The 16878-nt window shown below is 40.3% G+C and overlaps 1 protein-coding gene across 4 annotated transcripts in view; it reads right to left on the bottom strand.

Moving 5' to 3' along the window:
• POC1B (POC1 centriolar protein B) overlaps positions 1 to 16878 on the bottom strand; it is a 97835-nt gene that overhangs the window by 66471 nt on the left and 14486 nt on the right. For all 4 annotated transcript variants that reach the window (XM_055336650.1, XM_055336649.1, XM_055336651.1 and 1 more), the window contains 2 exons: positions 6868 to 7039; positions 2534 to 2713 (listed from right to left, as the gene is read on the bottom strand). In XM_055336650.1, coding sequence (XP_055192625.1) covers positions 2534 to 2713; positions 6868 to 7039 — 352 coding nt within the window. The remainder of the gene's footprint in view (positions 1 to 2533; positions 2714 to 6867; positions 7040 to 16878) is intronic.

Here is a 16878-nt window from a genome sequence, read left to right as displayed (position 1 = left end):
AATACCTTGGCTGCAGGAAACCCAGGCTAAAGCTGCCAGGTTTGCACTAACCAAGGTTACACGGTTCTAGACAGAATCGTCTCTTCATTCCCCCCATTGTAAGACAGTTATTATAAAGCACCTTAAGTTATTTTGGGAAGGAAATAGAGCCACATAGGACACACTAGATAATTAATGGCTCTCATTCGATGTTTCTGCTTCCTGAAGAAGGTAACAGAAACCAATGTCTTTGCCAAACATGTCTAGAGTCTGTTCCAGTGGGAACTAAATAATGATTCCCAGTCTCCGGCCTAGTCTCCTGTGCCTCTCCGGGTCTGATCCACTGGATCTCCGTTCCCAACATCATTTCATAAATAAATACAAATGATTTGACCGGCCTCTTGGGACCACCACACGTTACCTCCTCAGGTGGGAAAAAATGATCAACTCAAGTTATACAATGTTTTTAAAAATGAAACAAGATTGAAATGTCCAATGATGAGGATGAGGATGATGGCTAAGATTTAACTAGTGATTACTCAGTGGGAAGCATGATTCTAAATACTCCATGTGTATTTACTCATTTAAATACCTTGACAACCTATACAGTGGGTTACTTTTATCATCAGGCTACTGTTACGTACAGGTAAGAAAACTAAGGCACTGAGAAGTTAGGTCACTTTCCAAAAGGCCACACAGCTGCTAAGTGGTGGGGCTGGAATTTTAACCTATATATTTAGGTCCCAGGCCCATGTTCTTGACCACACAGCAAGGTGGCATATATAGAAATAAGACTGAAATGGCCAGAGCCAAAAGTAAGCGAGACCTTTAGAAGAAAAAAGAAACTACTGACTAAAAGTATGACCTTCGGTCTATTTCTTTTATTCCTAGACGCATTACCATAGATTATAATCAACACCTGAACAATAATATCCAACTGAGAGCATGATAAGAGGAGTGTGGGACATAAGGCAACACAGAGCTGGGCTCCCCCTCCCCCTCCAGCGCATCCTAGCTGGGGATGCCGGGCACGTTGTTTCACACAGAATGCACAACGTCTGCTGGTTGCAGGCTTTGCAGACTCTCCCCCAGTGACCATGACTATGCCAGTCCCCTTCTTTTAAGGGCTGTCCTCTCTCTCCACCTCCAGGATGCATGGTTGGTATGGACTCAGCTGGCTGGGATACTGGTCTCAGGGGCCTGGTTCACCTGAGACAACCACAGTATCTCACTGCCTGAGGAAGGGATGGGCACAAGATCCAAGCTGGGAGCTGCCCCTGGTACTTTCCTAACTGGAGGAGGAGAAGTTTTTCCTGTCCAGTTACAAAGCTGTGAGGACTTCAGCCTCAGTTCCAGGGTATTTGAGAAAATAGAGAGGCCATATAGAGGACTAGAGAGAGACTGTGGGCATCGCAGACCCTGGTTCTAGGGGCCCCCGCTCTATTCCAAGGTAACCAAACATCAGTCAATTAGCCACCCTGAGAGAAGAAAAAGAATTTCTCTAGTTTTCTATCACTTTCAACTAGACAGGCTCTCACCTGAACTCTGAAACTCAGTTCCCTCATCTGCAAAATGGGGAAAATAAAACAATAGCCCAACCCTCCCAGGGCAGTTGGGGAAATATCTGAAATACTTTGCCAGCATGTCTGAAGAACAGAAAAGGCTCCATGGCTATTAGCTCTTGTACCAAGAGCCTACTGCCAAAGACTGTGGAGTCATTCTCAGTTCCTCTCTGTCACATCCAATACATGACACTAAATTCTGTTGGTCCCTCATACTACATCTATCATCCAACCACTTCTCGAAATCTCCACTGCTACCACCCTGGTCCCAGTAAGGATGTGAACTACTACCCATAACCTCCTAACAACGCCCCCTCCCCCTGCTTCTGCCCTGACTCTGACAGCCTGTTCTCCACACAGCAGTCAGAGCAATCCCATTCAGGTGTCGGTCAGAGATGAACACGCTCCAGGGGCATCTCATCTCCCTGAGAGTAGATGGCAACTCCTGCCCATCTGGCTGCAGCCTCCCTCTAGGCTCTCCTCCTTCCCCACACTCTGCTCCACACTAGCCTTCTTGCTTGTGCTCCAACAGTCACCAGGTTCCCGCCCCAGGGCTTTTGTGCTGGTTTTCCCTAATCCAGGGCATTCCTTTCCTACATAGATTCAAGCCTTGACCCTTCTCCTCCATTAGGTCTCCTCTCGTGAAGCAGTCTTGAACACCCTGTTTAAAACTGCAGCCCCCTCCTCCCCAGCCAATCCAGGTCTTTTTCTCCATAGCACTTACCAACATCTGACCTAATTTATCTATTCCCCTACCTGTGTATTGTCTATCTCCTCTTTCTAGAATGTAGGCTTTATGACAAGGGGTTTTGACTGTTTTGTTTCCTAGTCTTCCCAGCACATAGCAGACACACAATAAATATTTGCTATATGAATGAATGAATGAATGAATGAATTTGTCCTCAATCCCCTTTTCTGGGGGATGGAGGGTGGGTAAACGTGGACTATAACAGGAAAAAAAATAGGAAATCTTAACTCGAAATTTCACTTACTTGGCACAGCGTACCCAATGTGTATGTCGGTACAAGGAATATAAGAAGCGCTGGCGATACATATTCCATACTTTGATGGATTTGTCTTCAGAGGCTGTAGCTAGAAACTGGCCGTCAGCTGAAAAGTCTACACTTCGAACTGGAGCTGTATGAGCTTTAAATTCAGAGGATTTCCCTCTCCTGGAAAGAAATAGTTTAATACTTATAACACTTGATTTAATTATAATCAATATCTAATCAGTATACAGACTTTGAAACATGTAAAAGTTTAACTCTTATAAAAAAATTAACAAAAGTATGAAAAGTTTCTTCATCAACACTCTTTAAAAAGCTGGTTTTATTAATTAAAGTCACAACTGAAACCTAACAAGAAAGACCCTTGGTCTGGGTGCATTACACCCAGAAATGCACTTGCTGTTTTTGTTTTAATTGGAAGCTAGAGAATAATATTTTGAACAAATCTCAACTGTGAATTTTAAGCTCCTGCTGTTCCTCTAGAAATAGCAATAAATACTCTAAAGGGCCTGCAACCTAGAAAAGCTAACATAGATTAAATTAATAGCTCCAAGAGAGTGCTTTCAAACTGGGGTCACGCGGAACCTGTGTGGACGGGCTGTCTGGGCTGAGAGGGAAGAGATGCCCCTCGTGGCATTTTCCCCTTGACAGAATGTAGGTCTAGGTGATCTGACCTTGGGGTTTCTGCTCCCAATGAGAACTAAGACCCCCCGGGGTGCATCGAAGGCCTTGCTCAGCCCAGGCCCAATCTTAACACTCACAAGCAAAACATATTCCAGTTCTCAACACTTTGAAATTTCAGATGCTGCTTTTTTTTTTTTCCTTGACTAGAGTGAAAGAGAATAGGAAAAGAAAAGATGGAAAAAATAATATGTGGCACTTAAGGAGAAATGTTAAAATAGGGGCAGGCTAGCAGATACACTGGAGTTGGAAGGTGGCATTTGGGACATACTACTTTGTGTCAGCATTCCAAAGTCCCCAAGACACTCTCTGAAGTGAGTGTCTTAGGGAGACACTTTCCTTCCCATCAGGAAGTCATCTTTATATGCAACTGTTTGAAAAACATCGGGAAACAGAGTTTGCAGAGCCTGGAAGGCCTTCTCAACTGCTCCGCTTCTCCCACAAACAGACTGAGTGATAGTGATACTGCTATCCCTTCCCAAATACCCTTTCGATAGCTCTTCTTTCTATGCCAGCTGTGCTTACGTTAAGGGAGACACAGCCTCCATATCGCTCACCAAGATTATTGCAAAAGCTTCTTACCTGGTCTCCCTGCTCTAATCTCTTACCCCCCTCCAGTCACCTACATACTCTGCTTATTATCTTGCTGAAAGTGTCATTCTCAGCACGTAAATCTCAGCATGGACGTGTCGCTGGCTGCCCTCCAAGGAGAAGTAGAATGCTCAGGCTCTCCGGCAAGGCATCCTGCCGGTACACTGAACCTTGGACTCAGAACAGTCGCAGAGCTTCAAATACACCTCTGGCTTTGCACTTACTGCTTTTTCTCAGCCTGGATTGCTTCCTCTGCCCCAACCCCCCTTGACCAATCCAGGCAGGCTTAATTGCTCCCTATCTGCTGCATCTACTTGCTTATTACATAATACAGTACTTAAAAAAAAAAAAGACCTATTCTCTTCTATCAAGCCATGAGTTTTTTGGAGGACAGGAATGATGATTTATTCATCCCTCTAAGACCAGAGTCTAGCACAATATCAGGCATATGAAAAGAGCTCAATACATTTTGTTGAATTCCACTGGGAAGAGTCACTACTCAAAGCTCTCAGATCCATCCTGGCTTATCCCTCCAGCGGTCTGTAGAAGGTAAAACTGACTTTGTCCTATGTTTCCATCACCTGATACATGATCACATACTAGGAAAAATGAAAATATTAAAGAAAATGGGAAGGAACATTCAGTGACGTTTTGCCAGAAAGTTCTATGAGTGGCAGTGAGGAGTATAGTTTGGCCTGAATTCAAGAATACAGTGTAGAGAAAATAAAGGAAAGAATGGCATCTGCTGTGACCGGGGAGCCAGGAGACAGTCCGAATCATCACAATCTGCCCTGCTCTTGAGTTCTACACTCCACTCTCCAGCAGGCTACCCTGCTTGCCTTCTTTCTAAAGGGCCCGCCTCTTGGTGACCCCTGGATCCGGTCTCAACAGGAAGCATGCAAGAAACCATAAAAGGAGTGCCCTGTGTTTGTTATGCTGCCATTTAACTGGTTTGTACTTCCCCCACCTTGTCTTGACATTTGCTCTCTGCCTCCCACACATTTACCTACCTGTCTGCCCAAGTTCTCTTGATGGCCCACTGTGAAGAACTCCAGGCCAGAACTGCCTCAATGCTTGTTCCTACTATTCTTCCTTAGCCTGCCAGTCACCTGGTGTGAGTGATGTTTGTGAATACGACCACCTATCACTTCTCTTACCCCCTGTTCATGCTTGCCCCTCCCACAGGAGGTGGAATCAATCAATCTCTCCTGTTCAATCTGGGCTGTGACTTACTTTGACCAATAGAATGAGGGAGAAGTGACACAGAAGTGTCAGACCCAGCCTTTCAAAGGTCTAGTGGCTTTCATTTTTACTATCCTAGAACACAGTTGCCATGCTCTAAGGAAGTCGTTATCCTGGTGCAGAGAGGGCATACAGAGGGCCAGGGTGCCCCAGCCAATAGCCAGCAGCAGGCCCCAGGCATATGAGTAAGGTGCTGGACCTCTAGCTCAATGAAGCTGCATGAGTAAGAGCCAACATTAAATGGGGTAAAAGAACCATCCAGACAACCCACACAATTATGGGAAAGGACAATTATTGTACTAAGTTTTGAGGATGGTTATGCAGCAATAACTGATCTATCAGTTTCCAAACCACTGCTATGATCCATGATTTCCCTGGCCCCACAATGATATGATTTGGAAAGTGGACCAAGAGATAGCTACACAAACCTAACTGTTACACTTAGATTAACGCATACAAATTAACAATTTGGTGTGCTTTTAGCACATCTACCCTTGTATAGTTTGTTCACTGAGAATTCCTTGAACTGGTAATGGGAGACTGAAGCTGTGTTATGCTGAAGACGGTAGTACCACTAATCCTAATTCCCCCAAATTAAAGATTTTAGAACAGCTTCCCTTCTGGACCCCAAACCAGTCTCCCTCTTTCCCATTTCCACTCTACGTTGCCACCCACAATGGCATTATAACATGTCACTTCTTTTCAGTCATTTTTGCTGCCATCAGGGTAATGTTCAGATTTCTCAGCATGGAGTTTCCCTTGGGTGGTGGCAGAAAAAAAAGAAGGGCCTCCTGGCACGGAAATTCCCTGTGAACTTTCATTTGGGAGTGCCTGAGACTGTTTAGTCATATACCACAAATGAAATACTGCCATAATAGAGCCAAGGAAAACGCTCAAATTCTTATTCTCTGAGGTATTTAGGAAGGGGAAATGATATGATCTGTGGGATTTGTTCTAAAAATACTCTAGCTTAAAAAAAAAAGAGATAGAAAGGGAAGAGAGCAGAGGATGGGTGAAACAACTAATAACTACTGATACCAATAGCTGCTGGATGTGGTGGAGGAGTAAAGGGGGGAGGGACTGCTGTGCTATTTGTTCTATCTTCATGTGTGTTTGAAAACATATAACTGAGAATTCCATTAAAAAAAAGAGTTCAAAAGCTTTTTAAAAAATCATGGGTTAATAATTGCTTAAAACAGATAAGCTATCACGTCTGGGATTTAAAAAGCCTCCTATAGAGAGGTTTGTTGTAACAGGATTGGACCTTACACAAATGCAATGATTTACACATTTGTCAGAAACTTTCTTTAGCAAGAAAACTCTGGAGCCCAATAATGAATGACATGCACCAAAGAATAGTTCTGGTACAGGATTAATAGAGATCCAAAGGCCCCCAACAGATCCACAAATGGGCAATAGTAGAATAAACTATAAAATTTCAGTTATATATGTCCGTGTGTATCTCTCTGGGGAGACAATCTGAAGTTTACCATAGATTTATAAAGAGATTGATAACCATCCCCCTGCCAAAAACAAAACAAAATTTTAACCCCCCCCAAAAAAATCAAGCATATTTCCATAGTTAGAAATAGGTTTCAAATAGAAGAGATAATTATGAGTTAAAGATAAAGAAAAAGTGGTATGAAATAGTTTGCTAGCTTTCGGAAAAGGGCAACACATCCTGCATGTGACTCAGACTAGGTATGGGAGTTCAGGCATTCCCGAGAAATGGAGGAGCAGCCAGGCTCGTTTTCTTTCACATTCGTACGTCCACAGCATAGCAGGTATTTCTTTGTTGCTCTTACTTATCAGGAATCCAGAGTCTAACAGTTCTGTCTCGTGAAGCTGATGCCAATAAGTTTCCAAGTGGAGAAAACTGCACGCTGGTTACAACATCCTTGTGACCCACGTATCTGAAAGCTCTGGCTTGTGGCTTGCAATTCCATAGCATGAGAAACGTATCCCAAGAAGCCGTAGCTATTAGGAAAGAGAAGAACAAACCACTGATTGTTGAAATGCAAATGTAGGCATGTCTCATTACAATGGGGCAGCATATCTAGTAACAAGATGTCCAGGTACCAGAGGACTGGACATTGTAGGGCTGACCAGGTAGTGGAAAAATATTTTTAAAGTAACCCAAAGCCACATCATTAATGTGTGAGCTTGGCTGCATCCTATGCTACCACAAGTCAGGATCACTGGCCCCTGCCATTGGGTTGGAGCTCAGTGACAATTTACTAGAAGGTGGCGGAACAGTGTAACACAGTCCACGGGACTAGGAGAAATTTGTCTCTAACTCTCAGGCTGCCTGGGAAAGTTACTTAACCTCGTTGTCACAAAGAGTGAATGCTTTTCCTGAGAGGGTCGGATGAGATGATTTTTGAAAACTGTTGATGTGGAGATAATTTCACACTTAAGAGGAAACATAAGAATAGTATAAAGAAGATTAATATACCCTTTGCCAGATCTGCCTGTTGTTAATATTTTGGTTTATAATTTACTCTTCTGTTCACTTTTGCTCACTCTTTCCATATGCTTGCAAGCTCGCACACACAACACACAACACACAACACACAGACACACACACACACACACACACAATTTTTCTTTCCTGAACCATTGGATGTAAATACACCATCATGGCACCTTTATTCCTAAATACTTCGTTGTGTTTTCCTAAGAATAAGGATATTCTCTCACATGCCTGTGGCAGTATCGACCTCAGGAAAGTTATTATTGACAATACTTTAATCTACCAACTGTTTTCCAATTCTACTAATTGACCCAGTAATGTCTTTTATAGCTCAATAAGGTGATCTTGATAGTCTCTTTCTGCTCTCTTATGACATTCTACAATTAATAAAAGAATTGTGTATGTCAGACATTAGCCTAAGGCTTTAAGGAAATAAAAACAAGTGCAATCAATGGTGGAAATAAATGCTTCAAAGAATGAACGAATGAACGAGTGAAAGATCTAACTCTTGCCCCCAAACCAAATTTTATTTTAATTTTTTTTTCCAAACCAAATTTTATATGTGCATGGAGCCCAAATTATCTCAATAACAGGAATCAACAGGTCAATGAGATTCACTACCTAGGTTGTAGAATTCCTAGAAAAAATTGCAACTTTATAAACTTGAAATACAACTAGTATTGCTGTTAGAAGAGAATATAAAGTCACTGAAAACCTTCTAATTTCTTTAGCCATAGATAAAATTCACCTGGACTTAGCCTATGCACGTTCTATGCAAGTTCTATATAAAATAGTTAAAGTGAGTTTTGAAGTTTCAAGCTATAATGCTGTCTACTACTCCTTTTTAAAAACATACAAAAAGTTGATGTTCTACCACAATTCATAATATTATTAAATATTTATATTAAAGTCTAAATTTTCAGGAGCTAATGTAGACAAAATGGGGAAAACCATGAATTATCATACGCATTACAACTTAGGACCCTATTTGAGTTCTAAAGTATTATGCTGCAAATAAGATCTACACAAAGAATTAAGACACAATCCCTTACCTCAAGGAATCACAACAGCATAGGGGAGACAGTTCATTAATAAATCATACATGTTCAGACGACTTTTATAAATTATCCTATTTTCTGTACGTCCCACTCCTCTTCATCTGTTGTGCCCCTCCCCACTGGCAAGCACAATTTGTTCTTTGTATTTATCGGTCTGTTTCTTCATTTTTTGTTTGTTCATTTTGTTTTTTAGATTCCCTATATAAATGAAATCATATGGTATTTGTCTTTACCTGACTTATTTTACTTAGCATAATACCTTTGAGGTCCATCCATGTTGTCACAAATGGCAAGACTTCATTCTTTCATATGGCTGAGTAATATTCCAGTGTGCATGTGCGTGTGTGTATCACATCTTTACTCATCTATCAATGGACACTTGGGTTGCTTCCATTTCTTGGCTATTGTAGATAATGCTGCAGTAAACGTAGGGGTATGTGTATCATTTTAAATTAGTGTTTTTATTTTCTTTGGGTAAATACCTAGTAATGGAATTACTGGATCAGATACTTCTAATTTTTTTTGAGAAAGCTCCATATGGTTTTTCATAGTAGCTGCACAATTTATGATCCCATCAACAGTGCATGAGGGCTCCTCTTTCTTCACATCCTTGCCAATACTTATGTCTTGTCTTTTTTTATTCTAGCCATTCTGACTAGGTTTAAGGTGGTATCTTGTTGTGGTTTTGATTTCTGCTTTCATAATTAGTGATGTTGAGCATCTTTCCATATGTCTGTTGGCCATCTGTATGTTTTCTTTGGAAAAAAGTGTCTATTCAGCTCCTCTTTTAATCAGATTATTTGTTTTTTGGGTGTTGAGTTGCATAAATTCTTTATATATTTTGGATATTAATCCCTTGTCAGATTTATCATTTGCAGATATCGTCTCCCATTCACTAAGTTGCCTTTTTGTTTTGTTGGTGGTTTCCTTCATTGTGCAAGAGCTTTTTATTTTGGTGTAGTCCCAATAGTTTATTTTTGCTTTTGTTTCCCTTGGTTAAGGAGACGTATCGAGAGAAACATTACTAAAGCTGATGTCCGACATTACCGTCGATGTTTTCTTTTAGGAATTTCATGGTTTTAGGTCTTACATTTAGGTCTTTAACTCATTTTTTTTTTTTACTGAACTTGAATTTTTATTCCAAATGACTGTAATGGCTGGAAAGACAACAGAGAAAACTGAAAATGATTTGTTGAACTGGCAATTAGAAATGGTTGATTTCAGGAGAGCAAACAGTACAATGACAGCCTGGCACTCAGATAACAGTTCTAACTAAGAAAGCTTGAAAATAACCAATGTCCTTTTATTTTATTTTTTAAAATTTATTTATGATAGTTACACACACAGAGAGAGAGAGAGAGAGAGAGGCAGAGACATAGGCAGAGGGAGAAGCAGGCTCCATGCACTGGGAGCCCGATGTGGGATTCGATCCTGGGTCTCCAGGATCGCGCCCTGGGCCAAAGGCAGGCGCCAAACTGCTGCGCCACCCAGGGATCCCCCAATGTCCTTTTAATACACAATCTGGAGGTGCAGCATTTACAGTAAATAACATAAAAAGAAAGGAGGAAAGAAAAAAAGGGACAAATCCACAAAATCCCAAGCCTCAGAAATTAACATTCATTTAAGAACACACAGTGGTGAAGGTTTTGGGTAGCACAATTTTCACAGTTCTTAAAATGGAAGTCTTCAAAATTACTTCTTCAAAATTCAAAAGCTAAAAACAATGAAGAGAGAACAGTTACACTGGCGTAAAAGAGCTGCTACCTGTCACAAAGATGATAATTAGTCCTGCTTCCAAATACAGTGAGAGCTGATGAACCTGACAACAAAACAGAGAGGCTGCCTGGCATGCACTGACATCATCGTGAAACAGTTCATTGATAAGATCACACACGTTCAGAGGACTTTCATATATTCTTCCTTCATAGTGTTATGTGGTTAGTGATCCTGAGAAAAAGGCTTTTAAAAAATACATTATTTATTTTAGAGAGGTTGTATGCGCATGCGAGTGGGGCAAGGCAGGGAAAGAGGGAGTAAGAAACTGAAGCAGACTCCACACTGAGCACAGAGCCTCATGTTGGGCTTGGTTTCATGACCCTGAGATCATGACCTGAGCTGAAACCAAAAGCCCAACGCTTAACCCGCTGAGCTACCCAGGTGCCCCTTCCATTTGAGCATGGACTTGAGTGTGTTGAGGGGTGATTTGGGCTGACACATAGAAGAAGAACACTCTCGGGGCAGAAGGAACCCCACAAATGACTGTCCAAGATAACAATGTATTTGAAAGACTGAGGAGCAGCAAGGAGACCAGCATGTCCACAGAGTGAGAACAGTGGGGTAAAAGCTGAGAAGAAAGGAGGTGCCAGGCAGAGCCATGGTAAGAAATGTGTATTTCATGCTAAGTGCAATGGGAAACCTTTAAAGGATTTTGAGCAAGGAGGGGATCTCATGATCTGAGTTAAAATTACCATTCTGACAGTAAGAAAAGGATGGTCTTTACAAAATACGATGTTAGGTCAATTGGATATTCATAAGGGGAAAGAATATATCTTGACTTTTTCGGTTTATACTATATACAAAAATAATTCCATATATGTTATAGATCTAAAAATACAATAGGTAGAGTGACATGCTTTTAGACTAGAACACAGGAGAATACCTGCATGACCACTGGCGTAGGTAATGAACATGACATAAAAATGATTAAATTACTAAAGGAAAAGTAATAATTTGTACTACACTAAAATTAAAAAACTGTGTTCATTGAAAGATACTACCAACTGAGTGAAAAGGCAAGCCAGAGTGAAAGAAGATATTTACAATACATGTATCCTACATTTAACAGATTCTGTAAAGAATCCCACAAAAAATTTTTTTAAAAAGGCAGGAAAATAGGTAAAAGGCTTCAATGGGCACTTCATAAAGGAAGACATCCAAATGGTCAATAAATGTATGAAAAGGTGGTCAATTCAATTGGTCACCAGGAAAATACAAATTAAAACCAGAAGGAAAGAGTTAGCACTAGTGAGATGACAATGAGATAGAATAGAATGACTACAGTGAAAAAGAGAAATGATACCAAACCTTGATGAAGACGTGAACCACGGGAACCCTCATATAATGCTGGTGGTTATAACCATTTTGGAAAATTATTTTGATGTATCTGCTGAAGCTGAATATACACTTACTGTTTGAGCAATTCCACTCAGTGGAACAGAAATTCTTATGTATGTTTAGCAAAAGACCTATAATAATGTTTGTGGCAATATGATCCAAAATAGGCCAAAACTAGAAACCCAATTATCCATCAAAGATGGATACATAAACTGTCTTATATTCATAGTATGTACCTCCTGTGCAATGAAGTTTCATTTAGATGAAGTCCAAGAAGTAGAAAAACTAATCAATGGAGTTAGAAATCAGTATGCAGATTACTGGGGGACAGGGAGGGAGGACAGCGGCTGGAAGGCAGCACGGGTGGGACTGCTGGGGGTACCAGCTCTGGGTGTCAGTTAGATGGGCACATCATGTTGTAAAAATTATTCAAGTTGTCCAACTTGGGTGCGTATCTTGTATTTCAATAAAACATTTAGAAAAAAAACTTAAACTATCACTCTAATTGCTCTGTGCAGAATATACAGGAGGTAGGGAGACAGAACTGAAGAAGGAAATCAATTAGGAGGCTACGACAATTATCCAGTTAGAAGAAAGTCGTGGTTTGGACTAAAGAGGAGGCCATGGCTCTGGGTACACTCTATATTTCTTCCACATTTTTCATCCATACTTCCTTAACCTAATCCCACCAAACTCTCACACCATGATCATAAAAGGTATTTGACTATCGATGTCAGTGTTGTATAAGGTCAATGTGGAATTTGCTTTCATACATTTCTACTGAGCCACACCTTATATAAACATTACCACATAATTTAAAATGTCAAAGCTTGTACCATTCATCATCTAACTGGTCTATTTTGAGATAAAATGTCAACAGCAGGAAGTCAAGAGAAAAGATTAACAAATCTACTCATTTGAAAAACTATTTATATCTTATAACAATAATTCACTGTTTCAAGAAATTTTCATCAGGACAAAGGAAAACATAAAGTCCGTGCTCACTTAGGCCAGTGCTGAGTCTCTGGAGGTAACAAGGAACATACTAATGGAGAACATGTTTGCTTTCCATAATGTCCAAAAGGTCAGTAGTTATTGTGTCACCCTAAGCAGCAATAACTTTAGTCAACCCAAGATCTCTCGCACCTTGATTTAACCAAAACTGAAGTTATTTTAGAGGTTTGCTCCATCAGGAATACTATATCCTGGAAAGAAATGGCATTGCTTCCAATCTTTGAGTCTGTTGTCAAAGTAGCTTAGCTTTTCAATTGGTAATATATGTACGTGATATGGGTATTTACCAAAATCTCCTTCCAGATCTTGGCCACCTGGTTCCACTTCCTTGAGGCAGCCAATGTTAACCATTTCTGGAGTATCCTCTTATGTATGTACTTAAATATATGTCTGTTCACATGTATTTTTTATACAAATGGTAACATGTTATCCCTGCCACTCTGCTTTTTGCTTCTGCATCTTCTTCCCGCCAGCCCACTTAGTATAATATATTGGAGAGCAAGTTTTATCAGAACACAGAACTGTCTTGTAAAACTTTATTTTGATTATTTCAAGCTTACAGAACAGTTACAAAGTAATACAAGAAACTCCTTTATATCCTCTACTTTAGGTTTCACCATCATTGACATTCTTATTTGCTTTTATAGTCTCTCTCCAAACACTCTTATATATGCATTTTTTTCCTAACGATTTGAAAGAAAGTTAGAAACATAATGTCTCTTTACTACCAAATACTTTGGCATGTATTTCCTAAGAACAACGATACTCCACTGACATAGATCATAGTACAGTTAACGAAGTCAGGAAATTAAGTGCTATTTAATATATTCTTAATGCTTATCCACAGTCTATATATAGACCTTGTCAATTATAGCTATTTTCCTCAGTCCATGGTGTAATCCAAGGACATGCACTGTATTAAGTGCCAAGTGTCTTTAGTCTCCTGTAAACTGGAAAGATTTCCTAAGTCATTTTTTGACTTGATATTCTTTATTGACCTTGATATTCTTAAAGACCACAGATCTGTTACTTTCGGAGGTTGTTCATCAATTTTCTTCCTGATGCTCCTCACGATTAGATTCAGGATATGTATTTTTGATAGCAAGTCCACAAGTTTTATTGTGCCCTTATCATCCATATTAGGGTGTATGTGACATCTGTCCCAAATTTGGTGGAGATTTACTTTGATGACTTGGTTTGGGTGGGTTTTGCCTCTTAAAGTTAGTATCATTCCCCTCTGTCATCAGTAAGTTGTTTGTAGGGAGATAATTTAAGACTATTTAAATACCCTATTCCTCAATGAGCTGTCACACAATTTGAACACCCTTAATGTTTTTCTAACCCATCCTTCTTTCCACAATTTACTAATTCATTAGAAATTATATTAATTAATAATTTAACTAATGAATGAATATATAATTTAATTTATTATTATAAGGCAGAACTTTTCCTTTTCTTCTATTTATTAATTTATCAGTATGGACTCAGATTATAATCCATAGCTGTCATTATTTATTATGACCCTCCTCCTATTCCAAATTTGGCTAATAAGAGCTCCTTAAACTGGCCTCCATGCCCTCTAATATGTGTCCGTCGTTCTTGGAGTACTTCTTTCCAGAATCACTTCTAGAACTGTGATTTCTGCTGCCTCTACTTCAGCCAGGACATCACTGTTTCTGCTGTACCTGTTCTGGGGTTCCCCTTGTGTGTTTTCCTTCCTTGCAAGGGATCATTACAATTTTGCACGCTCTGTTGCTTAATGCCTGACTATGGTTGCCTCATATATTTTGTATCATTTTGCAGTTGTTTTCAGGCAGGCAGGCAAGCTGGATTCCCAATTACCCATTTGTGACTGGAGGGGAATATGCCATCTTTTTGATAGTTACATAGTATTCTACTGTAGCTACACCTTAACTTATTTAACCAGTCTACCCCATGTAGGTTGTTTACAATCTTGCCCTTTCACAAATGATACTGTGCTGTACCTGTGTCGTTTCTGATGTAGCAAGTATATCACTGTGATCAATTCCCAAAAGAATTATGAATGGGTCAAAGAGTACATGTTTTTAAACTTACCAAAAAGTCTGTAATCACAATATAGTATTTTTCGCAACTTTGTGCATTTGGATTATATCCCTCTCAGGCCTTTCCGCCCCATATTCAAGAGAGTCCTAATAATTCAGATCACCTTATATACAAATTCTTGAATCTTTCAACTATTTCAGAGGTCCTTCTGATTATGTCCCATTCATACCTGACTATCAGAAATAAACTCAGATTTCCAGTTTGAGGGCATCATGATTTTGTACTTCCTGTTGCATTTCCAGGTTCGTACTGGTCTTTGGGTCATAAAAAGAAACTCGAGGCTGTCTTCTTCAAGGAAAAATAAACAAGGACATCTTCTAAGGAAATCTACAAGAAGGAGTTCTCTATAATTATTTTTAAGAAAAAAAATATGTAATTCCCAAGTATATACATCTATAAACTTAGATAAAAGAAGGCTGCCCAATAAAAAGATAATATTCTAATCTTCACTAGATAAACTTTACTACTTTCAGAATTAGTTTGTGCTATTCAAGTACTGTAATAATAATATAAATAAATGATGGCACTAACTGAACACTCCTCTGCCCTGAATGAGGGAATATTTAATCATGTGTTCCTTCTAGCTGACACTAAGTAATTATCTCACTAGTGTAGTAAGCATGGTCTAAAAGGAATCAGACTCCAAACTAGCCCTATAGAGTTCAGCAAAGTTACTGAACCTTCATCTGTAAAAAGGGATGGAAACACTTCACAGGTTACTGAGTCTTCCCATCCCCTTTCCTCGATCCTTCCCAACCCACCCTGTGAAACCCAAGAGCCCACCACCTTCTAAAAGGCTATCAGGTATAAATCTGCCATACTTTATGTTCTGTTTCTCTCAGCCATGACCAGAAGTAGAAGCCTTGAGCCCCTCTGGTCATCAATCACACGTACTCACTCCCAGAATGCTTGGATGTCCCCCTGGCTGACCCAACACCTATGCTCTCCTTTCCAAAAGTTACCACTGGGCCAGATAAACACCCACTAGATGCTCTCCCTATACCCACCTTCTCCTCCCTGAAAGTCCCTTCTCCTCAACCACTTATCCCTGACTCTGCTTGGGAGCCCCAAGTTCCCTGAAACCCTCTCAAGGGGCAATCATTTTCTCTTTCACATTTCACCTACGTCGGGTCACAATTTTCCTCTCCAACTCCTGATATTAGTAGCTCATTCAATAGATATCTCACCCCTACAACACATTGTAGGCAGGGGCGGGGAAAGTCCTAAGTAACAAAATATGCAAAATCTCTAACCAGGGAGCTTGCATTCAGATGAAGAAGAGGCAAACAAGTCAATAACAGGCAAACATATCATTTTAAATTGTGCTAACAGACATGAAAGATAAGTCAGGAAGTCATAAAGAGAATTTTGTGTGGGGGTGGAATACTTAATTTAGATGAGTTATTAGTAGCATTTTAAGTAGAGGCATCAAGGACAAGAAGGAGCCAGCCAAGCAGAGTGAAAATGAAGAGCAATTCAGACCAAAGGGACAACCAGCGACTCTCCAAAGCTCTTTTCTTCCACACTTCCTCAGCAACTCGTTCAGTGGCCACACCCTGCATCTTGTCATCAGCAGAACCTGAACATTCTCAGATCATGAACTGAAAGTCAGCATCCTGACGACCAGTACTCCTTACGGCAGAGTCAAGTTACTTCTATCTTGGGCAGAACTCCAATCTGTTGACCTATATTCTCCCCTGAGGCTCTCTCATTGTCTTCATTTCTCTCTCCAACTTATAATCACTCTCTTACACATATATTCAACCCCTTGGCCCTCCCTCCTTCCTTCAAATTTCCCCAGCCAAGTCCCAATCACTCTGCCTTTTTTGGGACCATATCTGTACCAGTGAAAAGGGCTAGATCCAACCCCCAAACAGGCTGGAAACACTGTAAATTCAGAACCACTCATTTCACATGGATCTTCTACACTGCCCAGCAGTGCTTAGTTCTGTGACAGTCCCCTCCCCATTCTCCTAATGACACAGAGCCTGATGTGGAACTCGATCTCACGGCCCTGGGATCATGACCTGAACCAAAATCAAGAGTCAGGTGCTTAACTGAGTGAGCCACCC

This window comes from Nyctereutes procyonoides, unplaced genomic scaffold (genome assembly GCF_905146905.1).
Source record: "Nyctereutes procyonoides isolate TBG_1078 unplaced genomic scaffold, NYPRO_anot_genome, whole genome shotgun sequence".
Classification (NCBI taxonomy): Eukaryota; Metazoa; Chordata; class Mammalia; order Carnivora; family Canidae; genus Nyctereutes; species Nyctereutes procyonoides.
Note: the sequence above shows the minus strand (reverse complement) of the source record. Positions and strands in the feature narration are given on the sequence as shown.